Consider the following 26314-nt stretch of genomic DNA (forward strand, 5'->3'; position numbering starts at 1 on the left):
ATGTGTTGCATGCTTTTCTAAATGTGATCGATTTCCTACAACGAAGATGAATTGCAACGCGAAGGCAAGGACCCCATGTGATGTAGGAGACACCATGACGATAGGTCAAGAAAGGAGACCTTGTTCGTCAGTATCTAAATACAGATCTGTCTAGGATGCAAGTGTGACGACCGTAGTTGGGCTGGGAGCCGAGAGCCCTCATCAAAGCCTTTAGGAGGGAGATGGTGTAGGTGGGGTAGGGTAGGGGTATGGCCGTACATGGTTCATTTGTTTTTTTCACAATTGGAAGTTTTCGTACATGGTTCGTCAGAGAAAGGAGAAGGGCCGAGGGAGTTAGAGGAAACATGATCCCACAGCTTTTGCGCATCCATCAGACATGGAGATGAGTAATGACATTAGTTGTTGGACGACCGACGAATAAATAGGCTAGCCAAAACAAATGTTGTCATACTTGACACACTTAGAACTCAAATAATTGGATTTTTTTTTTGTTGCAATACTAGAGCATAGCTATGCCTCTCACCTCTGTAAGAATCTTTTACCATACCAGTGAAATACTCACATATCTCGATAAAATAATATCACCCTGGCCCCGAACCACTATTATCATTGTACTCCATGCGACACCATTCGTTGTTTTATGTTTGCTTTGAATCAAAATTAGTACCCGCTCCGACCCATATTACTTGTCTTAATTTAGTACAAAGTTGTACTAAATTAGTAACAAGTAATTTCGACCGGAGAGAGTAGTTGTTTGTGAGGACAACTATTAGGGTTACCATGCAGCCACATGTGTTTTGCCGAATTTTTTTTGGATAGTTTTACATGTTTTAGTTCATGAGAGGGAAAAAGTTTACCGCAGTTGAAATTTTAACGGGAGAAAGTATTTTTTTAAAGAACATCCTCGGCTTCCGCATGCACAGTCATCTAAAATTAGTAAAGGTCTCTTAGCAACACATATAGATGCCAAATGACATCAATTATATCATAGGAGTATTTAGCGTCACATATTCACATGTAACTTGTCTTCAGAATTGTTTCTGTGTAAAAGGCTACCAGTCGTGTCCCTAAAGTGTCGATAAGTTCTCCGGCATTTTCAACTTCTGTCCATAAGCAACCGTATAATTTCCCCCGAAAAGGTTTAACCGTACATCGATGATAAATTTCCATCAGCGTCACTGACTTGACATGAAAAATATGGGCGACCACCCATACGAGAACCAAAAATAATGCAACGTGAAATACCCGTCGGTGGAAAATCCAAGTTGTTGCCAAAATGCTACGGAGTTGAAAATTTTGCAACCCCAGTCGTCGCTCCGAATGAACCAGCCAGCCAGGACATGCAGACCAGACGATGTCCGGTCAGCAGCAGGCGCGGGCGTCCGGTCCACCTCATTTTACTCATTTGGAAGCATCCGAGCCCGACGTGGTGTACGTACAGTCGTACTACACCCCACACCGACCGCGCGCGCAGGCTCGAGGCTGTTTGTTTTGTTGGCTGCCGCCGTACCGAGCAGAGGCACGCCGAACTCGTGGCACCCGCAGCTCGTTTCAGGGGCCAACGAGCGACAACAGCAACGGGAAGAAAAAGAAAAGGGCTTGGCTTGGTATAAAGACAGAGATAAAGCTAAGCAAAGGCAACGCAACAACGGAACAACGGGGCACCACAACAGGAAGCCAAAGCAAAACCGCGCTTACGGAAGGAAGGATAGAAAGAGGGACGGGAACGGGAGAGGAGGGATCACCGTGACGGGCGGGCGCGTAGGCCAAGCCAGCCAGCCCACGGGAATTGACGGGGACGGGAACAAGCAAGAGCATTGCGTATTGTGGTAAGCAGTATCATAATACAAGAGGAGGCAACCACCGTTGCAGCTAGCTCGCCCCCACCGGAAGCCGGAGCGTTTCCTATTCTGCTGCTTCTTCTTCTTCTTCTTCCATCTCCTCCTCTGGCGGGCCGGGGCAGGGGCCGGGGCGCAGGGACGCGGCGCGGCCATGTGGACGCCGTCGCGCGGGAGCAACGCGCGGCGGACGACCGGCCACCGCCGCATCGCGGACTACCTCGCGGACGACCAGACGACCAACACCGACACCTCCGACAACGAGTCCTTCACCACGGCGTATGGGGAGGACTACTTCTTCAACGCTGCCGCGGCCGGGGGGACCCCCGGCAGGGGGGGAATGCTGCCGGCATTCCTCGCCGATCAGGGGGACCTGGTGGAGGTCATGCTGGAGCTGGACGAGGAGTCCATGGTGGTGCGCAGCGTCACGCCCACCAGCGCCGCGCTCTACGGCACGGCCATGCCGCACACGCCGGACGCGCCCCGCCTCAGCCGATGCTCCTCGACCTCGTCGCGGATACGGAAGAAGTTCGCCTGGCTGCGGTCGCCGTCGCCCGCGCCCTCGCCGTCCCCCACGCCAGCGGAGCTGCAGCGGGAGGCGGCCATGGCGGCGCGCGAGCGGCGTCGCATCCAGGCGCGCGTGAACCGGTCGCGCGCCGGCGCCAAGCGCGCGCTCAAGGGCCTCCGCTTCATCAGCCGCACCACGGGCACCGCCGAGGCCGCCGAGCTCTGGCGCCGCGTCGAGGACCGCTTCAACGCCCTCGCCCGCGACGGCCTCCTCTCCCGCGACAACTTCGGCGAATGCATCGGTACTATATTCTGTTTCCTTCATTGCAATTTGCAACTGCTCTGTTTTCTGGCTGCAATCGCATTCCTTATCCTGAGTCGACATGCGAGAAACCCCACAAGACTTAATCACGCGTGTCTCCATCGATCGGTCGATCGATCAGGAATGGTGGATTCCAAGGAGTTCGCCGAGGGCATCTTCGACGCGCTGGCGCGGCGGCGCCGGCAGAACCTTGAGCGGATCACCAAGGAGGAGCTCTACGACTTCTGGCTCCAGATCTCCGATCAGAGCTTCGACGCGCGGCTCCAGATCTTCTTCGACATGTACTACTACTCCACTGCCCGTTAAATTCTCTCTCCCCCGGCCGTTAATTTTCTTTCACCTGATTCCCAAGCAACCTCTTTAGTCCATCACTCCCGATTCCCAACGCCACCGCACGCACGAGATTCTTGACATGCTTCTTCTTCTTTGGTTGTTTTTGGCCCCAAATTCAGGGTGGACACCAACGTGGACGGGAGGATAACGAGGGAAGAAGTACAGGAGGTGACTTGTTTAAACACTTTCCTGCTCAGTTTTTGTTTGTTTGTTTGTTTTCACTCCTCCATTTAACATTAGAAGCTTCTTTTGGGCGCCCAGTTCCAATTAGTAGTGGTAGTTACAAAAAGTACTACTTGCTTCAGTAACTATCACGGCTGTTTACACTTTTCACGTGCTCTGCTGCTAGCTTCCGCTTCACTGCCAAGTTATTTACTGATCTTTTATCCGAACTGGCAGCTGATCGTGCTGAGCGCGTCGGCGAACAAGCTAGCGAAGCTCAAGGAGCAGGCGGAGGAGTACGCGTCGCTCATCATGGAGGAGCTCGACCCGGAGAACCTCGGCTACATTGAGGTGCGCATACACACATACATGTGCTCCGTCCTAATTTGGTGAAACCTTGCACTCTACGCATACAAAAAAATCACTCTGTCGGGACGCATGACACGTGTCTTTTTTCCGACCGCCAGCTGTGGCAGCTGGAGACGCTGCTGCTCCAGCGCGACACGTACATGAACTACAGCCGGCCGCTGAGCACGGCGAGCGGCGCGCAGTGGAGCCAGAACCTGGGCGTGGGCCTCAGCGGGGCCGTGCCGGCGACCGTCGGCGGAGCACCCGGAGCCGGAGCCGGAGGAGAAAACGCGAATCGAGGAGGAGGAGGAATGATGACGAGGAGAAGGGAGCACTGGGGCCGGGGCGTTCGGAAGGCGGCGGCGCGGGTGCGTGTGGCGGCGGAGGAGAACTGGCGGCGCGCGTGGGTGCTGGCGCTGTGGTTCGCGGCCATGGCGGCGCTGTTCGTGTGGAAGTTCGTGCAGTACCGTCGCACGGCGGGGTTCCAGGTGATGGGCTACTGCCTCCCCACGGCGAAAGGCGCCGCCGAGACGCTCAAGCTCAACATGGCGCTCGTGCTCCTCCCCGTCTGCCGCAACACGCTCACCTGGCTCCGCTCCTCCTGGGCGCGCTTCTTCGTCCCCTTCGACGACAACATCACCTTCCACAAGGTACGTTTACAATTATACGTGTATGTACAGTATTCTGGAGTAGTGCAACGCAAATATCATCGTCGCGTACGTCCGACGTGGCGGTCGACGCGCTTGGGCAAATTTTGTTTTGTATTTACCGGCGACCGGACCGGGGTGGTTTGGCAGTCGCCGTCGGTGACGCGGCGCAGGTGATCACCCGCCGGAAATGATTGGGCCACGACGGACGTGCACGGTGCATCCCCCTGCCCTCCGGGATCGTGTGTGTTGGACCTTGGACGGGCACTAGTGTCCCATGTGATCCAGAACTTTACCCTCCGTCGATTCCAATCATTTTGCTCTAGAGAGTAGCTCCAAAAATCCAGTCGGCGCAGAAGATCCCTTTGCCCCACTCAGCGTAAACCCAGAGTCAAGAACTCAAAAGTCCTGTCGGACCGGTAAAGAAAGTCCACACACATACACACAGGCCGACAAACGCTCACTGTCACTTGCGCTTGCACGGTGGTGAAGCTCAGCTCCGGATGGATGCAACGTGCACCAAATTAACACACGTGTTTAGTTAGTTAGTTAGTTACATGATCTTTTATTTTGTTGTTTGTTCAGATGATCGCGACGGCGATCGTGGTGGGGATCACGCTGCACGCGGGGAACCACCTGGCGTGCGACTTCCCGCGGGTGATCGCGTCGGCGCCGGAGGAGTACCGGCTGGTGGAGTCGGCGTTCGGGGCGCAGAAGCCGTCCTACGCCGGGCTGCTCTCCGGCGTGGAGGGCGTGACGGGGATCGCCATGGTGGTGCTCATGACGGTGTCCTTCACGCTGGCCACGCACCCGTTCCGCAAGGGCGAGAAGGCGGCGGCGGCGTCCTCGACGGTGTCGAGGCTGCCGGCGCCGCTCAACCGGCTCGCCGGGTTCAACGCCTTCTGGTACTCCCACCACCTCCTCGGCATCGTCTACGCGCTCCTCCTCGTCCACGGCTACTTCCTCTTCCTCGTCCGCCGCTGGTACGAGAAAACGGTACGTACATTCATTCCCAGCTTCTTAATTGATTTGCTTTGCTTTCACGAGGTCGACGGTTCTCTCTGGTTTGGCCCGTCATCAAAGGTGATGACTGCTGCCCGTGCGTGCGCCCGCTTTATTCGGAAACGCCGTTTTCGCTGGAGAAAGTCTTCCGCTCCTTTATGTTGCCGTCTTCTAGAAGTAGAAACGGCCCTATCTTCGTGTCACGCTCGACCGACTACCTATCTCTCTCTCGCGCGGGCGCGCGCATCAAAAGATCCAACTCTTCTTGCCATGACTCCCTGACAGGAACCGTGCGCCAGGAAACAAAAAGGAATGCCCAGCGATCGAACAACGAGTCTCTCCGTCCAGCCAAAGTCCATGTATCTATCCATGCCCGTCTTGGTTAATGGCATGTGCAAGATCTTCTTTTCTTTTTTTCTCTCGAAATGAGAAGAATCGTGAGTCCGAACCAAGTAGCTGAGCCAATATAGTTCTCCTTCCTGCTGCGGCATGTGGTACTAGCAGTAATCCTATACAATGTTGGTGTCGGTGGCGCCGGAGTCAAACGGGAGCCAATGCTTTGCCAGCCAGACGCCCAGGACCAGAGTAGTATCAGACCTGGTGTGCGCCGTTCTGTCCGGCTCGGCTCATAAATACGTACGCCGCGTTTCAAGACTTGGTAAAAGTGGTTGGTGGTAGGCAGAACGAGATACTACCAGTGAGTACTACTACACTTCAGTTGTGTAGACGTGTTGTAGATGCAGAGTTGTCACGGGACACGTGGAAGCGTAATTAGTGACAGGTGTCGGTAGCAGTCTGATGACCAGATGATGGTCTCGAGGTCGCCGATCCATGATGATCCCAACTGTGCTGCTCACTGCTGTGCTGAGCCATTCTGGTCTGGAGTCTGGACCCGTCTCCGGCCGGGCCTGTAAAATGTTGACGTGGCGGAGCATTTGGATTCATGCCAAGGTTAAAATAAATCCGTCTCAGTGGAGAATTGAGCGGAGTAAACTTGCAGGAAACGCTGGGAAAACGTAATTTACCTTCGTCGGGAATTTGCATAAAAAACCTTGCGTCGCCCTTCGTAACTGCAAAGCACGATCAAATTATTTTGGTGCCCTTATATTATTTTCTATGACATCGGAGTTTGATGGACGGGTGTTTTCTTCTTCTCCTGAACTGATGAAATCTAGTTTGTTGATTATGGTCCTACGTTTGCTGGTGGATCTAGTTGTGGTCGCTTTACAGGGGGGCGTTCTCATTTGGATTTGGTGTCGAAAACTTGAAATAGGTGAGCATCGCTAAGGCCTGAGGCTAATCATCAATATAGTAGTAGTACTAGTACTAGATTAGATGTATTGGTGCCATGGATAGTCTAAGCACCATCTTACTTTACAGAGCAGAGCACTGTTTGTAGTAGTAGTACTGAACGAAACAAATCCCCATCCATAACTGAACAAAATAAATCCCCATCCATAGCTGAATAAGTGAGCAATATGGGCAGCAGATCCATCACTAATGGAAATCATAAAGCCTAGCAACTTTACCCCACTTTGCACGAGGGGAGCGGTCACAAACTCACAATGATCGATCTTACCATTGCTTCACATTATGATCCATCAGGATGTGTGCATCCCAAATCTGCAAGCGATGAACTTTGCCTTAGCCTTTAAGCTTTACAATGATGAATTGCACAAGAAACCTCCCTTGTTTTTTCTTCAAGTACTGGCATAGTTTGTAGTACTATGCACGAAATAGTTACATACCACTGCATGCCCATATTTTTTTCCTTTCTCCGGGCCTATCTGGAGTGTCACATTGTCAAAGGATGCATTAGCTTTGACCCCAGATCACATGGCCCCCAATGATAGTATAATTCTGCTCACCTACTGCCCCGGCCGCGACGTCAGAAACCGACCCAGACCGACCGACCGGCCGCTTTCCTCCGGCTACATTTGCCACGAACCTCTCCTTAATTCCATGGAATTGTGGACGGCTCAAGACTTTTCTCTCCTCACTCATGCCACTAATTTTTGGCTGCCTTGGCGGTGCCCATTACCATCTCACCAAACTCTGAATTAACTACTAGTAGTACAGTAGTAGACTAAATATTAGCGGTGCTCTTTTCCCCTTATTACTTTATACAGTACTTTGTATAAAATGGGTAATGCGTGTGTATGTGATCAGTGACCCCCACTTGAGGAAATGTGAAGCGAAGTGACTCATGTCCCTTTGTCACACTACTACTTACTCACATCACATGTGGTGCGGTTGCGGCAGGTTTCCAAATTATTTGCCGTGCTTCCAAGGCCAAAGAGGGCTGAGTTGTAAAGGGATCATGGGGTGGTGGTGGTAATGGCATCTAGGGATCGGATCCGATTAAAGAGCCTGTCTAGCTAGCTAGTGAAAGGCAAAAGGAAGAACGGAGAAGGGAAAAGAGAGAGATAGGGCCTCGAATCGCGTGACAGTGAAACTTCCCATGCAATCCATCGGAGTGCTCGTGGCACGGAATTTCACTGTTCTCTTTTCCGTTGGGCATTTTGTAGCCAGAGGACCAAAGCTTCCGTGCAAGAGGAATAGGCCATTTTGCTGATGCAATTGGCCAGCTGAACTTGTCAATGGCAATTACTGTACAGTAGGTAATTTTGCCATGTGCATAATAGTAAGAAGGTTCAGATGTCAGAAAGAAGTCCCATCTCCAGGATGTTCTCGGTAGTTGGTGCCATCCTGTACACTACAGTACAAGCCTACATGTTTTACTAAGCTAAGTTCTTTATTAAACTCACCTTGTCGCGCCATTCTAGAAGTACCAAGGAATCTGACAGCTGCCAAGCCGAGTGGTTTGTTTTAAAAAAAAATCTATTTTGGTGCATATTGTCTATCCTACCTCCTTTGGAACATTACCATGTGCAATTTTCCTCTGAAAACAGTATCATGTGCAAACAGCAGTGTTCGTAATCCTCCATGACTTCTGCACTTCATTTTAATCATTGCAATGTCTCTTGCTTGGAGTTGGAGCATGCTGTGTTGATGAACATTGTAACGCCACACTAAAATTGTGATCTCCTGCTGATTTCAGACATGGATGTATATTTCTGTCCCTTTGGTGCTCTATGTCGGCGAAAGGATGCTACGAGCATTGAGGTCAAATGCTCATCCTGTCAAAATCCTAAAGGTAAGTAGGTAACTGAACTGAAATTCCTGTGGTTTCTAAATGCCCATTTTCTTAGATTCAGCACTACCAATAAAATGGATTGATCAAAAGAAAATATACCTCTGATATGATATGTGTGCACTAAAATTTTGAAAAAATGAACCCGCTCATCAGTTCCCAAGTGCCTTCACACACATAGCACTAACGTTAATTGATGGGTTGGTGCGATAAGACTGAAACAGTGCCACCAACACAACTTGCAAGATCCATTACAAGTTCCAAGTTCTTGGACCCATCATGTTAACTTGGAGATCGCATGGCTGAGTGACATAAAGGATCTTATATGTGAAGCGAGAAATGGTGAATGGTGTGGCCTTGTGAAATACAAAATTATATTGCCACTACTAAGCGGCGGCAGTAGAATATAACCTCTACTTGAGCATGTCTGTCCTTCGGCAATTGCCTGTCTCTTTCTAATAACTTTCATGTATGGAAACTTCACTATTCTTGGTTGATTGTTGATTTGTTTATTCTCCCCTGAGTGCTCCTTTGCCCGTCTTAACATCAATTATATTTTATCTGTCCAAATTAATAGATGCAATCATTGGTGCTACTGCTAGCATGAATAACAGCACAATGATTCTTTGTTGTGTTAATTAACATGTTTTACCTTTTTCACTTTTTGCCTGTATCATTTAGGGATGTAAAATCAAAGAGACCATAAACCACTAGGATTGTAGGAAGATGTAAAATATATATAAAATGATGTACGCACAATATTTATCTTCCAGAATATGTTACAAGCATGAACCTAGGTAACCAAGTGCATGTTCTTATATATGTTTGATTCACTCAGGTGTGCCTTCTACCTGGAAGTGTATTGACCATAACAATGTCAAAGCCCTATGGATTTCGATACAGGAGTGGACAATATATCTTTCTTCAGTGTCCAATGATCTCCCCATTTGAATGGTGCATACAACCTTCTTTTTGCTTCGCCTCTACATACTCTGGTTTCTAGCACAACAATTGACCTGCTGCTTTTCTGTTTTCATTCTGCAGGCATCCTTTCTCCATCACTTCAGCTCCTGGAGACGACTATCTCACTGTTCACATCCGCACAAACGGAGACTGGACACAAGAGCTCAAGCGCATATTCGTCGAGAACTACTTCTCACCGCACATTAATAGAAGAGCTTCGTTCAGCGAGTTAGGTGCAGCGGAACCAAGAAGGTCAACCAATATCCCTTTCCATGGATGTTTTATATGCATGATAGACATGAAACTGATTTTATTTTTCTTTGTGTACAACACAGCTTGCCAAGATTGCTCGTAGATGGTCCATATGGTGCCCCCGCACAGGATTTCAGAAACTATGATGTTTTGCTTCTTGTCGGCCTCGGAATTGGAGCAACACCATTTATAAGCATTCTAAGGGACCTGCTTAACAACATTAAGCTAGCTGATGAGTTGATGGTATTGCTTCGCCCCTATGCTATTCTCATTCTCACTGTTCTTAAGATGCTTTTCCCTACCTATAGCTTACATGATTTTCTGCAACTATCAGGACTTGGCAATGGAGACCACTCAGACTAGCAGGTCTGAGGACAGCGCCAACAGCTTCAGTGTCTCAACAGCCAGTAGCAACAGGAAGAGAGCTTACAGAACAAGCCGGGCACATTTTTACTGGGTCACTCGGGAACCGTTGTCATTTGAATGGTTCAAAGGAGTGATGAATGAGGTTGCTGAAATGGACAAGAAGGTAGGAGTTTGTGGTGCCATGCTGCTATCAATTCATATCTTCATTTTACAGATATCCCATCAATCATTTTTCTGAATTGATGAATAACTCGGAATGCAATTTTAAACAGGGTGTTATAGAGTTGCACAACTACCTGACAAGCGTGTATGAAGAACGAGATGCACGGACGACTCTTTTGTCCATGGTGCAAGCTCTGAACCATGCCAAACATGGTGTCGACATTGTCTCGGGCACCAGGGTAAACTTTTCTTCCAGTTGTTGGATCACAACATTCACCATATAGGCACATCTTCAAGTAAAAATCCAAGGCTTTGTTTTGCTCTTAGGACGAACACACCTTGATTAATTTGTTTTTTCATGTCTGCCTGACTGCAAACTGGACATCTGATGTGCACTGGACAGGTGAGGACACACTTCGCGAGACCAAACTGGAAGGAAGTTTTCACAAAAATTGCCTCCAAGCACCCAAATTCAACCGTTGGTATGGTCTTTCGCTCAGACAACTATTCATTTGCATCAGTTGACGTCCTCAACATTCCTGATATCAAGTGATTTCCATCTATCAACTCTACAGTCACTTTCTCACAAAGGATGACTCTATTTTGTGCAGGAGTATTCTACTGCGGTGCGCCAACCCTAGCCAAAGAACTGAAGAACCTATCGCACGAGATGAGCCACAAGACAACGACTCGCTTCCATTTTCACAAGGAGTACTTCTGATAGGAAGACCATTGATTATTCTGATCTGCATAGCGTTAGGCACCGGTAAAGAAGAAGGAATTTTTGCACAGAAGCAAAGCAAACTGACCTCTCTCTTCCTGATCTGGAACTGTACATAGTATAAAGAAGAACAGTCTGCTAGGTTAGTTAGCTAGTTAGTACTATCATTTATATATGATTAACAAAAATTAAAGGCAGGCTTGATCAAAAGTAAAAGAAAAGGAAGCAGGGTAAAGAGTTGTTACTTATATGTATACATGTACACAGTATAGTTAGGTAGTTACCTATCAAATGCTAAAGCATAACAATAGAAAGGGACAGGCTCCAGAGGCCGACATTCTGAATGTACATCTTTCAGGAATTCATTCATGCACGTCTGCCTATTGGCTGCTCATAATCTCCAGTATACTTGTACAATTTCTTGTTTGCGAATACGATCTAGAATTACTACTTGGATGATCTGCAAGGGGGGCGAACGACTGATGAAGAAGCAGGCAAGTTGGGTAGAGTAGTTACACAGCCATGTCATTCAGTGGAGGGGGATCCTCTTCGTTCCGTGGGGGCTTGCACTGGATCAACGGTCGAAGCACTTTGCGGTGTCTTGGCCGGCGCGCCGCCGCAACGGGGACTCCTTGCCCTTGGTGCTCTCGCGGACGCGCGATGGCGCCTAGTGGCCGCACCCGCCGACTCAACGGAGCTGCGGGCCTGCGGCCTCCTGCTTTTCTTCTTCTGAGACGCTGCGGCCCCTGGTGGCCTTTTTTTTTTTGACAGCACGGGCCCTGGTGGGCTGACTCTTGAGCTGTTGGGCCCTGAGTGTGACCAAGGAGCAAACCCAAAGTGGCCCGTTTTATTTATCTGCTCAGCATCTGTTGCACGATGGCCGTGTGCAGCTGCTGGGCCGAGTTTCTATGTTGGTCGGCCAGTTGGGCTTGCGTTTTGCTCCAATATTTGCACGGCACATAGCATTCCCCTGCAGAGTGCGGAGGCATACGATTAATCTCGATTGTACACTGAAACTGAACAGATTTTTCTACAGAAAAAGTAGACCTTCAGACTTCCGCTATTCCGAGCGAACCAGAAAATCGCCGTCTGGGAAAGGCGACTGGTGTGACAAAATAATGGATGCTGCCCTGAGAATCGCTGTCGAAGGAGAGACCACACCTTAGTTAGTACCCGTGATATTACGATGACTCCTGCCTGGCTCCAACGGCAAGGAGGCCGCACAGCCACAGGACTTCGACGTCCCTCCGGAGTCCGGATGCACGCAGTACGCCATACCGGCCGCTAGCTGCCGAATGACGGCATGAGTTCCTCGACTCGTCCACCAGTGCATTGATTCAAGAGAACCGAAAGCTACAACACGATTGAGCTCCGCCTCTCCTTTGCCGTTGCGCAGGCGCAGCCAATCTGGATACGGACACAAGTGGTGGCTTTCATGGGCTTTTGACGTGCGTGTGCGTAATCATATCTTGTTTGGAGCCATACGGCCATACGGCCGGGGAGATTGTTAGATCAGGTTCACCGGACGGCCCAACCGCTCCAAATTCCCAATAGAAAAACATCTTGGCCGGTCCGTTCCTTTTTGCTATGCGATTTGCGAGCGAGAGTACTTTCGGTCTCAAAACTTATTTGTTTGGTATTTGATGACAGCGATGTATATATTCTTTTCCGAGTAAAATACACCACGTCCATGAACTCGGTAAAAATGGACACTTTAGTTCACGAACTTGAAAAACGCACATTTAAACCTCTAAACTGATACTGCCGTGTCACTTTAGTCCAAAAACGGTTCGGTGAGGTTTAAACATGTCACGTGGCTGCCACATCGGATTCGGCAAAGACCGCAGGCTGCTACTTGATTTTCTTAGGGTTTTTTTTTGCAACGCTGTGGTTCTCAGGGTCCTAAGATCCTCGTCTAGGCGCGGCCGCCTTGTCCCTGGCGGGGCGGCTTGGGCATGGTGATTTTGCAAAAAAAAATCTTGAGAAAATCGAATAGCAGTTCACGGTCCTACCCAAAGCTGACGTGGCAGCTACGTGGTGGCGTGTTTAAGCCTCGCCGAACCATTTTTGACTAAACTGACACAGTAGTTCTAGTTTAAAAGTTTAAGTGTGCGTTTTCCAAGTTCGTGGATTAAAGTGTTTTTTTTACCAAATTCATGAACTAGTGGTGTATTTACTCCTCTTGTCCAGAAGGTTCAAATCATCCAAAGGTTCTCAGCATGAAAGAAACACCTGGGCAATGCAACGTTATTACAGAAACATGACCAAATAAATAGCTCCAGAAAGCTTGTCCAGAATCAAGAGATTATTACCCTACTGCTCATGCTCCAGGCGCCCCAACACTCCCCAGCCATGCATGAGACGACAGCGGTGTATATGCAGTGGGGATTGGGGAAGTACAGAGAAAAGATGAGTATATAGGGCACGTATGTCGGTATGTGCAGTAAATCTTAATTTTGATTGTGTACGGTGTCTATTGGATCTCAAAGATGCTTTGCAGCTTCACTGGAATAAACCTCAATGGCTGAGGAACCTGTACTGTTTGAACAATCATTAGTCCGTAGAAATAACTAAACCACCTACCGAGTAGTATATGTCCAAGCATATTCTTGTGGTAACACTTGTGCAGATCGCGAGATCAACATAGAGTATATTCTAGACATGAATTTAACATTTTCCGTCATAACCACCTAATTATGATTCCATAGTAGAACAATTCCGACCACTGCTATTAACTACTACTAGGATCTATTATTATACACACATATCCATTCGAAAGCAACTCATGCTGTAGTTTTCTCCATCGCCACCAAAAGGACCAAAACCATGAGTTCATGTGGCTTCAGGAGGAGTGACAATGATGTATGTGCCAGACCAACTGCAATGTTTGGCTAGAAACTGTGGCAGGAGATCAACATAACAATACTAGCCATGAATTGGAGAAAATCAAGGAGTGTTTCCTGCCACTATCATATTCAAGGGTAGTTCACTGAATTCTGGAAAAGGCTGCGAATCATTTAGCAACTTTATTTATTTATGCTACTAATAAACCGGCTCCCATACGTCACAAACTCACCCTGATTGAATAGCATTACCTTCGACCATGCCATATGGTGTCACCTAATCAAAACCCACGGTTACGTTCAAAATAAATATTTTTCTTGTCAAGAAAAAGTGCTGGGTTTTTATCACCTGACCTACTTGTGGCTGTGTGCGTTACGGCGCAGATGCCGGGGATATGATACTCTTTGATTGTATCATTGGATATGTTTTGAGATAGCAATTGAACTAATTTTGCGCGTCGAAATGCACCCAATACTGAGGCAAGTCATGTCAGAGTTTCCAAAAATTATGAAAAATACCATGGATACTACGCATGGTCTTGATTGTGTACTGAACCTGCAAAACTTCATTAACAAATGACCATTGATGCATTGTGAACAACAACAACTTATATTTAGATAGTAGTAGAATGCTTGCAAGTTCATACCAGCATTCATTCTTGCTTCATTTTCACAGATTGTAGAAGTACCTCAACCAACAGAGAACTGAAACACTAACTAATTAGATAAATGCGTTTAGAAATCATCATTCGCCAGATAAAGACAGAGAGAAAAAAGAAAGCAGAAGGATATAATATGGAAGGCATATGCAAATGAAAGCAAGGAAGGCATACGGAAATGAAAGGAAGAAACTGGGAGAGAATACACTGGCATTGCCAGTTTTCATTTATGTCCTGGGGCGAGGGCTGTTCATTTCAGCCTTGGCCCTCTTCAAAGTTCAAAGATATGACATGCCCTGATGCCCAAAGGACAAAATTGTCATACCGCCCTAATCACAATCCAGTAATCCTACACCACAATATACACATTATAATCCAGTCTCTATACTGACAAGTGCAGTTCCAATCCTGCCCTCCGCCGCTCCCTCGGCGAGGCCTGCACCGCCGCGGTGACCTCGCCGGTCCAGAGCCTCACGACGCTGCCATCGAGCACCGCCATGTCGAGGTGACGGTACCAACCCAAATCGCCCCTCTTTCTGAGGGCCATCTCCTTCTCCTCCCAGTCCGGCGCCGCCATCAAGGGCGCCTTAATCGTCGACCTCATCCTCATCGACGCCGTCCGTCTCAGCACAGCCGTCTCGCTCTCGCCGTTGAAATCATCCTCGTCCCTCTCCGCGCATTTCTTGACGCCTTCCACTACTCCATCGTCGCCGCCGTCAGATCCTGTCCCGCCGTAGTAGGCCGTGAACCGGACCTTGGACGGCGAGCTCGGCTCGCTAATTGGGGACGCCGGCTCGGACCGAGCAGGCCGTGGTCCGTCAAAGGATTCCGATGCTATCTTCTTGTTGTCCACGAGGGTACTTCGGACTACGGCGCCGCCGGGTTTGTGTGAGGAGCCGGCCGCGCGGACGCGCCAGAGGCCGACGGCGGCGGCGGCGAGGGCCGCGACGAGCCAGGCGCAGAGCGAGACGACGGTGTTGGCCGCCGCGGTGAGGGAGTAGAGGCGGAGAGCGATGGCTTCCGCCGGCACCACGTCCAGGAGCTCCATTCGCGGCGGCGGTGATTGATTGGGGGCGGTGGTTCGAGATAGGATTAGAATTTCAAAGCGGGTTTGGTGTGATGAGGAGGGTGGGCTTGGGTAGGAAGTGTATATATAGTTGGTGGAGTGGAGAGGAATGGTGGCATTTGCAGTTTAGGACGAGATTTTGTAGTAATCAAGTTTCTAGGATTAGCTAAAAATCCAGCACCAGTAAACCTGAACGAATGCCAAAGGATATCCCAACATATTTATTGGTGCAGGTGTATCTAAGTTGTCTGATTTAAAAAAAAAACTTAAATCTAAGTTTACGAATCAGAATTGTTAGATTACTACGTAGATCTCAATTTACATTATTTTTTCAACATTCATTCTGAGCACTAATCATATCCAACGACTTGAGTAATCAACTTATCTCTAACAAAAATTCAAAACTTAAAATATAGCAAAATCGAATAAAACTAAAGTGGAGGTGCGTACATGTAAGAGAAACGATTCAGTTAATGGGAGCTGTCAAACGTAACACCGCCAGCGTGGGTACGTGAAGATGCTAGGGAATTGGCATCAACGTGGATCTAACTCGGGAGATGCTCGGAATCGAGCTCGGGAGATGCTGCTAAAGATACCATTTCCACAGCCACACCGGCGGAGATACCGCCCGGCCACCCCGGGCAGCAGCCCGGGCTCGGCAAAAAAATTACTCATAATTAGTACAGTAATTGGAAGGTTTAATGTATGCTTTTGTTAAGCCAAATGCTCATTTATAAAGTATTTGCCCAGGCTGCAGAAGCAGGCTGGCTCCGCCACTGCATAGCCAGGAGCTCAAGGGCGCCAGCGTGCGTGTGGTGCCGTTCACAACTAGTGGTCGGGACTCGGGATGGCTTTGGGTCACCCCGATATCTTGCATGTGGGCCTAAGACATACTTCGTGGTACCAGTAGGGAAGGACAAAATCATATTCCTGTATCGGGCGGCCAAAATTGGAAGCGTGATATGAAGAACTGTTTTGCTGTTCGAATTTTGCTGAGGTGCACGCGAGCAACCATGCGTGCTGTCTTTCAGTCTTTTGTATCACAATCTTGCGAGATGATGTGTGTCTGTATCCAACCACGGAACGACCAGAGACCACTGCGTACACGGTACACCATCATGATCTGCCAAGTACTCCTCCGTTTCATAATTCTTGTCTCAAATTTGACTAAATATGAACGCATCTGTTTCTAAAAGGTGTCTGGACTTCGACAAGAATTATGAAACAGAGCAAGGTACTTCTCCGTAATGTTTTTAGTGAAACCTGCGAGGCTGTGAGAAGGCAGTTAAAGCCCACTATGATAAAAACTGCGCATCAGCCCAGCAGGGCCATCCGTCAAGCCGGGATGAAGCCACGAAGTATATCTTAGGTCCTGGTTTTTCCCATGGTTGGCCGGCCCAGAGGTGCACCCTGCTTTCATTATAGCCAGGGCCGCGATAGCGTTGTGTGTTCTTCGTCCCCCGTCCGTCGTCCACTTTCGACGCCCTACGCCTTCTAACTTTTGTATTTCGCCAAACATTGATTTTCATGTCTGTGTCCTTATCATATTTGCTATGTACTCCTTTCGTTCCATTGCACTAAAACCACGATAATTATTCAGGAACGGAGGCAGTACTCATTTCGAACAGGATCTGTTTTCGTATTCGTTTTCGGAAATAATTGTAATAGCACTCAGTTCTGTTTATTCTCGCTTTGACGCTTTGTTTTCGGCAAAAGCTAGAAGTACGCAGTCGCACAGGTTCTTTGAGCGCACCACACACATTACGGGGCAACGGTGAACGGTGCTATGTCTAATCCTCCGAAAACGGAATGTTTCCAGCAAGTGGAGACGAGCAAGGAAAGCTAGCGTTCCTGTGGGCCAAAGTGAAGTCAAAACGCAGAAAGGCGGAGAAACCACGTTCTCATGATCTCATCCATGCTCACAAAAGTGATAAAGCATGTTAGGTACGACTACAATTTAGCTTGTGCATAATCTTAGACGGTCGGCCTGCTGTTCTTGTTTTTCGACTGCTTTTTCCGCACATTAAGAATGATGACAAAGTGATCATGTATTAACCGAGGATGAAGACTACTAGGATCTTGTTCTTTCCTTACCTTTTTTTTTGCGGGTTGTTCTTATGCTTACCTGATGACTTGTATTGACTTAACTAATGATCAACATCATATCACTGACATCACGCATTAGCCTATGTTGACGCATGTAATATTTGTCGTCTTTAGAACACAGTGACAATGGCACTTGAAAAGAATAAAGAAAAAAAAATACAGGAATCGTTCGAAAGAAGTGTTTGGATGCCACATATGAATTTTGAGACTGATGGTACTACTTAATTGGAGTAAAAGAGGAGAGAGATATAAAGAAGATGCATTGAAATTTTCAAACAAAAATTTCCATGTACCTCATGTTTAGATTCCTCCAAATTTTGAACGAAACATTCTTATCCTACAAAACTCCTTTGGTCGTATTCATTTGATTGAAAGAACATGTATAAGAATTATTCCTTAGGTGGAGTTCTTCGTCAGTAGCGGCACTGTTTTGCGGCGGAGGCTTCCCTGGTCTGTGGGAGCTCCGTGGGCGACACCAGATCCGCAGTCGGCGGACGAGTCGTATTCGGCGCACGGCCGGTTGGCCGTGGCGATGGCCGTGTTGCCCTGGCCGCCGATCATTGGGGCTCCAGGATGGTGTGCGGTCGGCTGCTGCAAGGTCTTGCTGCAAGGTCTTGTCCCCACGTGGTGGTGCGGTGTGCCTCTAGTCAGTGCGCCCTTCGGGCCACTGCGATGTTGGCCCCTCCCGTCCGCGGTGGGTTTGTGGTGACCGTGGGTGAAAAACTTGCACTAAATTCATTGGTAACTCTGTGCCGGCAACGAGGACGTCCTCGGATGTCTTTCCCTTCTTCAACACGTCACCATGCAGCCTTGATGCATCCACCCCTCTTGGTTGAGGTGTCTTCAAGCGAAATCTCATATCCGATTTATCTTGATCGGGCAGCAGCATCGGCGACGTCGTGACCTTCTTGGAGGTGATGTCTTTGGAGCCTCATTTGGTGGCGGTGGTTGTTTGTTGCGGTGAGTCCGATCTATGTTTTGCCAAGGCTTATGGCTTCAAGTAGCGGGCACTTGCCGATGCACGAGTTGCACTTGTCGATGCAATATGTTCTGCGCTATGGTCGCCGGAAAAGGCCAGGTCAACCTGCCTTTTTCTTGCGCAAGGATCCGCTGCCTATTCAACGTCGTTGGAGAGGGTGTAGGTTTGCTTTTGCGTCGGCTTTGCCTTGTGCCTAGCTTGGCTAAGGCCCTGTTTGTTTGGGCTTCTGCTTCAGCTTTTGTTGTTTCTAGTCCTCTAAAAAGCACTTCTCCCGTTTACACATGAAGCTGAGAAGCACGTCCGGAGGAAAGCACCTCCCGACGTGCTTCTCAGCTTCATGTGTAAACGGGAGAAGTGCTTTTTAGAGAGCAAGAAGCACCAAACGTTAAAGCAGAAGCCCAAACAAATAGGGCCTAAGTAGCTTGCTCGATGTTAGGGTTTTCGTATGGCTTTTTTTTTAAGAGAAAAGTACTTTTTTTGTCTCTCAACTTGTCAGAAAGTTCACTGCTCGTCCCTCAAAAACAATTCATACTTTTTTCATCTCTCAACTTTCAAAACAGGACACTTTTAGTCCTTAAGGCTATTTGAAGCGGTTTGTCTAGCCACGTGTCCGGTTTGCACTTAATCCCGTGACCGCCGGGGCTGTTGAAATTGGCCGTCGTCGTGCTCTAGATCTCGTCCAGGCACTGATTGTACTTCTCCTCCATCTGCATCATTCATATCTTGATTGAAAAAAAAAATAAGTGAAAAAACTATGCGAAAACCAGACACGTGGTTAGGAAAACCACTTTGGATGGACTGAGGGACTAAAAGTGTCCGGTTTTGAAAATTGAGGAACGAAAAAAGTACGAAATTTTTTTGAGGGACGAAAAGCGAACTTTCCTACAAGTTGAGGGACGAAAAAAAATACTTTTCTCTTTTTTGAATAAGTCGTGCTTTGTATGATTTTTACGCCCAGTTTCCTTTATAGATGGGACCAGCCCTTTCTTCTAATTGAATGACGGGAATCTACCATCATGTCCTAAAAAAAATCTTACATAATCCAAATACCACTATTCAGTTGTCGGAGAACTTATTGTGTGTGGTGACACTAGATGAGGATAGATGACACCATGGGTGATGTTCGATCGACCTCGAGCAAGGGAGACAACGTAGAAAAATCCAAGCTTTAGGGCTCGACATGTTATGCCAAGTGTTTTAGTACGAAATTATTATTTTTCGTTGGTTATTACAAAATGAAAACTAAGGCTAGTTTATACAGGTGGAGACGAGGACAGACAGGTTAAACAAAACGAAGAAAGTGACAAACCGAAACCATGGGCTGGAAGCTGGATGGTGCGGCCAGCCGGGGGCTGTTTCACAAGCTTGGGGAGAAAGATGGTCGCGTGGGCCCAGAAAACAGAGTCAACAAAGCAGAAAAGGCGGAGAAAAAGATCCCCAGGTTCTTATCCCGTCCGAAGGCTGCAACTGCAAGGCAGATTTGGTTGGGGTTGCAGTGCAGAGGAGTCCGCAACTTTTGTAACACTAATCACGATGATTTTCACAGTAATGTCGAGGATGTGTTGTTCCACACGGAGTAGGAGTAGTATTTAGGCTGTCTTGGGGTTGCGAGAAAGAGAAGAGGTAGTCGCACTAGTCTCCTTTCTCCAAGCACCGCCCGAGGTAAAGAAGCCCGCGTCCAAAACCCTCTTTTTTTCTTCTTCTTGCTCGATTAATGCTGTCTATCATGTACTAAAGATCCAAGCATTTTGTTGGAGCTGCTCTGCTCCCGGATTCGGCGTTACTTGCTGGTAGTCAGGGCACGATCTTGAGGACCTAGGCACATCGATCTCTCCCTTTGTTTGCTTACTGTTCTTGTTGTTTCTCTGCTTGTGCCACGTCTTGCTCCTGCTTGTTCTTCGTTCGTTGAAGTCTCAAGTGCCCAATTCTTTGTGCGTGGTTCCTCTCGCGCAATCTCCCCTCTGATTATTTCTTCCTGTTCCCTTGCCTGTACGCTAAATGTCAAGGCGGATGTCGCCCTATCTTTCTCCACACCACACACACGGTTTCCTTCTTAATGTCTTGTGCGACGACTCCAAAGTCTAGTGGATTCCTTGATCTCTATCCACTGCAATTCCCTGATAATTACTGGTAGTATAAAATTAGGAAGACTTGAACAAGTTAGTGCGGTTTAGTGATTTGGACAAGAACCACCAATAATGATTGGATCTAGTACTTATATTTCTTCTATTGTTTTTTTTTTTTGCACGAAAGGTATGTGTTTGTAGTTACCCCTGGATATCTTTCCCCAGTTGCAGTGTAATTGGCTATATGGATATATACCTTCTTGGCCTTAGATAATTACATACTGTACATTCCGTGGATGCTTGCTGCCGAAATTCATTACCTTTTCGTGTGGTACGAGTAGTTTCGTAGAATTGTCTGCCAATTAGGCATCAATCCATTGAAGATGAAAATTATTGCACCGAAGCCCAGTTGCAGTCTTTAATATATGTCAATATCTACTCCAACTGTTTCTGTACGCATTGTCTGCCGATTCACAAATAGCATATCCCCAGTACACATTCCTCAAAATTATTAATATGTTTGTAAGTTAGCTCAAACGCGTAATTGGCAATTAGTCAATGCTTAGGATGACGTAGGCACTTCCGGATTGGTTCTTGTTTGTGTTATTCCAATGTGAATACAGATAACAAAGGGATAATTGAGGAGGCTGTAGACCTGTAGGGCGTTGTTGCTTATAAGAAGCAGTGCAGTGCAGATACCTTCTCTGCCTCATCAAGCACTCCACCCAGTCTCTCATTTGGCCCTATCATACCAGCTGAGCATTCACTCTTGTCCTGCCACTTCAACTTTCAGTACGGGCAAGCTCTGTTGCATTCTTCTATTGTTTGCTCTTTATTAAGCATATTCTCAAGATTTACTGCAAGATTTGATATTTGTTATATATGATGTTGTTAATATTGTTAATTCTTTTGTCTGTCCTGTTTTTGCGGAGTTCTACATGAAGTTCTTTTTTTTTGTTCATCTCTGAAGCTTTGTAATGTTTACTAGCGGATTAATCCTTTTTCTCTAAAAGTAATGTTTGTTTCTGGATTTGTTTGCGGCTTCATGGAACCATTAAGCAGCAAGTTCAAGACACAAGTTTTGTCCACTGAGATGAAAATTAAGCATCAGTGATGCTGGAAGTTTAGAGCAAATAGTTCAGCTTTGGGTATATTTCTAAGTGTTTGGAGAGGCATAATTTTCCTGTTTTGTCGGTCATTGTGACCATCATGGAACTTTTGGATGAGTTTATAAGGTGTTTGCACTTTGTGCCCTCTGTCTGAAAATAAGTGACTCGGATTTGTTTAGATTAGTATGTATCTAGACGCGTTTTAGTGTATAGATACATGCGAATCTAGACAAATAACGCGTCTAGATACATACTAATCTAAACAAATCCGAGTCACTTATTTCCGGACGGAGGGAATACTTGCTTACTGAATGATGTCCCTAAGGAGAAATTCTGAACAGAAGCATTTATGGTCATGTAGTTGCTATTGGTGATTTCTTTTGCAAACTGTGCTGCATATCATCATTGTCAATATCTTCCTTGTAACTTAGTCAGCCTTATGATCTATGAAAAAATTCAGGTACTACCAGAAGGGATCTGAAGGTTTCCATTATGGGCAATTTGTGCTGCTGTGTTCAAGTTGATCAGTCTACCGTGGCCATCAGAGAGCAGTTTGGGAGGTTCGATAGTGTGCTTGAGCCAGGATGCCACTGCCTGCCGTGGATGATTGGGAAGCGTATAGTTGGCCATCTCACTCTCAGGTTGCAGCAACTGGATGTGCGCTGTGAAACTAAGACAAAGGTTCACCCTAAACACTACGTTAAATGCATGCCTATCTGTGTTTTCTTTTCTAAGGAAAGTGATCCTATCATTTTTGTCCCAGCAAAAATTTTCAAAGCGTAACATGGCATCCTGTAGTAGTTCTTCTGGATTGTAAATCACATGAATCCCTGTTTCAAGACATAACGTTTTTCCCGGTTCCTTCTTTAATAGAGAGAAGTCCATATTACCCCCCCCCCCCCCCCCTGAAGTTCTAGTGATACTAAAAGTTTTTTTTTTATTTGCAAAGAATACTGAAAGTTAAATATAAAGTAACGATCCTGGGATCATCACCACATGAGATTAATAAACTTCCTCCATATAACTATACTTACTAAGCCTTGTTTACCTTTAGGTAAATGTCTGAAAATGTCACAATGCCATTAATACTGTGTTCATTTTTTCTTCTGCTATTAAGAATTGTTGTGATGTTGCTGACGTCTGAATTTCTGCAGGACAATGTGTTTGTAACTGTTGTTGCGTCTATTCAGTACCGACCGCTGGCTGGCAAAGAAAGTGATGCATTCTACAAACTAACAAACACAAGATCCCAGATCCAAGCTTATGTTTTTGATGGTAAGAATTCTTGAAACAAGTGGAGATTTCAATATGCTGTTTCAGTTGCTAGTTATCAAATTTGAACAAAAACCATGACAATAATTTTGGATCGAATATATTCATGATCTCCCTCAATTCATGTATCCACTAATTTGGGGCTTTTATCGATATGTACAGTGATCAGGGCAAGTGTTCCAAAGCTCAACCTGGATGATGCTTTTGAGCAGAAGAACGATATAGCAAAAGCTGTGGAGGATGAACTTGAAAAGGCAATGTCAGCATATGGATTTGAGATCGTGCAGACTCTCATCGTTGACATTGAGCCAGATGAGCATGTCAAACGTGCAATGAATGAGATCAATGCAGGTTATTTTCTACTCTCTGACATGATCAAAACCAGGCAACACACAAAATACATTAATTCTAGCTTCCATCATATATTGACATGATGGTCTGATACTTGTAATTTTGCAGCTGCAAGGATGAGGGTGGCTGCAAATGAGAAGGCTGAAGCTGAGAAGATTGTCCAGATCAAGCGTGCCGAGGGCGAAGCAGAAGCCAAGTACCTGTCCGGACTGGGTATCGCCCGCCAGCGCCAGGCCATCGTGGATGGCCTGAGGGACAGTGTCCTGGGCTTCTCAGTCAATGTGCCTGGCACCACCGCCAAGGACGTGATGGACATGGTGCTCATCACCCAGTACTTCGACACCATGAAGGAGATCGGCGCGTCCTCAAAGTCCTCCGCGGTGTTCATCCCCCACGGCCCTGGCGCGGTGCGAGACATCGCCACGCAGATCCGTGACGGGCTTCTTCAGGGCCAGTCTGCCGCTCATCAGTAGTTCGCTTCGGCCAGAATAATAAGAACTCTTACAGCTGATGTTAGCTATGCCTTACTATATTATGACTTGTCTGGAACCATGTGTGGATTTGGATTGTGGCATGTCCTACCTTAGGTTGATGCGTGGAAACAGAACTTTAAACCCTTTTGGGTATGTCTATATTATAAAACGGTGGTGATGAACTTGATCTGACGCTTTTGCCGCATTTCCCTCGCCTTATGACGACCAATGGTTTAGGAACTAAATTTGATTGGTTGATACTTGTAGAAATTTAAGACACTTATTATGAATCGGAGGAAGTATCTCTCCGACCTATCTGCGTGATTGAATCGAGCTGGACGTAACAAACACAATTTTAAATTAGTATTGCAAAGTGCGATAAAGACTCAACCACGCACCTGCTAAATTCCTTTTTTTTGAATTCTGTAAGAAATCTTTTTTTCTTTCTCTTGATTCTGTAAGAAATCTTTCCTTTTTATTGTCCGTGCAACCACGCACCTGCTAAATTCTTTTTGTGAATTCTGTAAGAAATCGTTTTTTTCTTTCTCTTGATTCTGTAAGTAATCTTTCCTTTTTATTGTCCGTGCCGTGTGGGCTGTTGCATCGGAACCCAAAAAGAGTCGTGCCGTTCTACCGTGCTGCAGATGCGTAGATGACAATCCATATGTTTGGCAGAGTTGAGCAAAATGTGACTTTATATCTCTCTCGGAAAAGATGCTCCCCTTCTCCTGACCATCAACGAGCGCATCTAGATGTCATAGTTCTATCAAAGTTTTCTTTTGACGAGAGAGACATGACAACTGACAAGCGAGCGGGCCGGGCGAAAACGGAAAATTCTTTGGCATTTGTTCGATTCGACATGCTACGGAGTTGCTGCCAGTTGCTGGACGTCACAACACATCTCTGTATTAGAATTTTGTGTTCCGTTTCATGTGGTGAACTAATGTGTACGTATTAGAAAAGTAGAAAACCCGTCTCACGTGCATATGCCTACTCGGATCCTCCTCAGCGTTGGACAGAGACACCGTACTGTTTGATGTAGCTACATGTTGAACTTAATTAGGCACATTAGCACGGTAAACTCAAAGGTATAAAATTATGAGGATGCGAAAAATTAACTAGGCAGGTTTTCACATGATACGTCGCCAGAAATTACGCGCGCGCATATGTTTGAGTCTTTTACGTGTCATTCAAGTTTCATGAAAAAAGGCCGGTTTTGCATATATATATTTTTGATGATTAAAAGACTGATTTTTAGAGCATTGAAATATGTATTTTCTTGCCACACATGGTTCTACGGTCTCGTTGCGTGTCATATTTACTCGTCCATGTCTGGGGAGGGCTCGGTCAAGAGCAAGCGCAGCAGATCGGGAAAGAAAAGAAACAAACGAACGTCAGGGATGAAGCACACCAACGATAGAGATAGGGACACGTAGAAGCACTAAAAGGGGCTCAGATTCTCCCACTTAGAGAAGCTAAATATTCAGACATGTGTGGCCATCAAGTAGAATAAGACTTACACGTGTTAACTAAGAACGTACGGTTGTGTTCAGTTTTCCTAGCATATATGCGTGTGAGTGCGATGCGTATGGTTTTGTGCTTCTTTCTTGAACGTTCGCAATTTTTTTATTTTTTCAATGAAATTCGAAATGTAAAAGAAACGTTGATGTATATTTTATTGGTCTTGATTTATATTTTATAGGAAGTATTTTTGTTTTAGATCCATCTGGCCTCTCACAACACTTATATGTAGTGTTGTCTTTTAATCGTTCATATCAACATTTTGTCTACATGGCTCATAGTTAATGAGAAAAGAGGATGAAATCATATGTTGTCTTATATATCATCTCTTCACGCAAACTAACACAAAAAATATTAAATCTCTCTCTCACAAATGTATGAAATGAAACCTACTCCCTCCGTTCCTAGATTCTTGTCGTGATTTTAGTTCAAATTTATACTAAAACCACGACAAGAATTTAAAAACGGATGAAGTATTTTAGATGCAATAATGAGACAATGCATAGATGAGTTCGTAACTTACTATAAAAATCATGCTTGAACAGAGCACGACGCCACACGGTTGAATGTGCGGTCGTGTGCTGCCCGCAACAACCAGTATTTTTTTAGGTAAAAAGAAGAAGTTCAGCACCCTAGCCAGAGAATTTGAAAGTATGTGATGCAAACCAGACTAGCCCGATGCAGCCTGTCTCAATCCATTCTAGAAATTTTAAAGTTAGTAAAAAAAATGAAGCCTCTCCCTCAAAATTTGAAAGCTAGAAAATGAAGGTTGTCCAGAAAAATTGGAAATTCCATCCAAGGAAGTTCAGAAGTCCGTCCATAAAAAAATTGAAGTCCATTCTAGGAATTTGAAAGTTTATATTGAAATATGTCAATATATTTGTTGCAAGCTCATCCATAATTTTGTAGCTTCACTATCCTTCAAAAGGAAAATGAAAGTCCATCTCAAATTTCAAAAGTTTTAAAAAAAGCTTATCTATATCTTTCTCAAAAACAGAAAAGCTCGTATCTGGAAATTTGGAGTGTTAACATTTTTAGGAAGTTGGTTAGATAAAACCCGAAAGCCGCAGCAATGTGACGGGTTGTCGAGAC

General features: G+C 46.4%; 3 protein-coding genes and 1 long non-coding RNA gene across 6 annotated transcripts; 2 read left to right on the top strand and 2 right to left on the bottom strand.

Moving 5' to 3' along the window:
* Window positions 1-1636: 1636 nt before the first annotated feature.
* Window positions 1637-11150, top strand: LOC100827423 (respiratory burst oxidase homolog protein E). The gene is made up of 14 exons (XM_003578120.4): window positions 1637-2647; window positions 2789-2948; window positions 3120-3168; window positions 3400-3513; window positions 3630-4160; window positions 4743-5153; window positions 8221-8316; window positions 9152-9267; window positions 9358-9528; window positions 9612-9771; window positions 9863-10057; window positions 10167-10295; window positions 10460-10538; window positions 10668-11150. Exons 1-14 carry the CDS (start codon window positions 1993-1995, stop codon window positions 10775-10777), a joined length of 2976 nt encoding a protein of 991 aa, XP_003578168.1. The 5' UTR covers window positions 1637-1992; the 3' UTR covers window positions 10778-11150.
* LOC112268718 lies at window positions 10769-11948 on the bottom strand. Its single transcript, XR_002960093.1, has 2 exons — window positions 11825-11948; window positions 10769-11747 (listed from the first exon to the last, which is right to left on the bottom strand). It is a non-coding gene; the product is annotated as an uncharacterized LOC112268718 (long non-coding RNA).
* Window positions 11949-14458: 2510 nt separating this feature from the next.
* On the bottom strand, window positions 14459-15422 carry LOC100827723. Its single transcript, XM_003578121.3, has one exon. The coding sequence runs from the start codon at window positions 15325-15327 to the stop codon at window positions 14662-14664; it is 666 nt and encodes a 221-aa protein (XP_003578169.1). The 5' UTR covers window positions 15328-15422; the 3' UTR covers window positions 14459-14661.
* Window positions 15423-19915: 4493 nt separating this feature from the next.
* LOC100842275 (hypersensitive-induced response protein-like protein 1) lies at window positions 19916-23899 on the top strand. Of its 3 annotated transcripts, none has more exons than XM_010239900.3 (5): window positions 19916-20092; window positions 22066-22286; window positions 22760-22880; window positions 23040-23228; window positions 23337-23899. In XM_010239900.3, exons 2-5 carry the CDS (start codon window positions 22098-22100, stop codon window positions 23699-23701), a joined length of 864 nt encoding a protein of 287 aa, XP_010238202.1. In that variant the 5' UTR covers window positions 19916-20092; window positions 22066-22097; the 3' UTR covers window positions 23702-23899. The 3 variants fall into 3 exon arrangements, with proteins under 3 accessions (XP_010238202.1, XP_024310577.1, XP_010238201.1); XM_024454809.1 differs by lacking the exon at window positions 19916-20092 and adding an exon at window positions 20951-21294; XM_010239899.3 differs by lacking the exon at window positions 19916-20092 and adding an exon at window positions 20952-21288.
* Window positions 23900-26314: the final 2415 nt, after the last annotated feature.

Source organism: Brachypodium distachyon, chromosome 4 (genome assembly GCF_000005505.3).
Source record: "Brachypodium distachyon strain Bd21 chromosome 4, Brachypodium_distachyon_v3.0, whole genome shotgun sequence".
Taxonomy (NCBI): Eukaryota; Viridiplantae; Streptophyta; class Magnoliopsida; order Poales; family Poaceae; genus Brachypodium; species Brachypodium distachyon.

Bases quoted from the DNA above. Each gene is read 5' to 3' on its own strand.
- LOC100827423 (XM_003578120.4), top strand. From the start codon at position 1,993: ATGTGGACGCCGTCGCGCGGGAGCAACGCGCGGCGGACGACCGGCCAC. The intron at 3,169-3,399 runs GTGACTTGTTTA...CCGAACTGGCAG, and splicing joins CGAGGGAAGAAGTACAGGAG to CTGATCGTGCTGAGCGCGTC. The intron at 9,772-9,862 runs GTATTGCTTCGC...TGCAACTATCAG, and splicing joins AGCTAGCTGATGAGTTGATG to GACTTGGCAATGGAGACCAC.
- LOC100827723 (XM_003578121.3), bottom strand. From the start codon at position 15,327: ATGGAGCTCCTGGACGTGGTGCCGGCGGAAGCCATCGCTCTCCGCCTC.
- LOC100842275 (XM_010239900.3), top strand. From the start codon at position 22,098: ATGGGCAATTTGTGCTGCTGTGTTCAAGTTGATCAGTCTACCGTGGCC. The intron at 22,881-23,039 runs GTAAGAATTCTT...CGATATGTACAG, and splicing joins CCAAGCTTATGTTTTTGATG to TGATCAGGGCAAGTGTTCCA. The intron at 23,229-23,336 runs GTTATTTTCTAC...GTAATTTTGCAG, and splicing joins AATGAATGAGATCAATGCAG to CTGCAAGGATGAGGGTGGCT.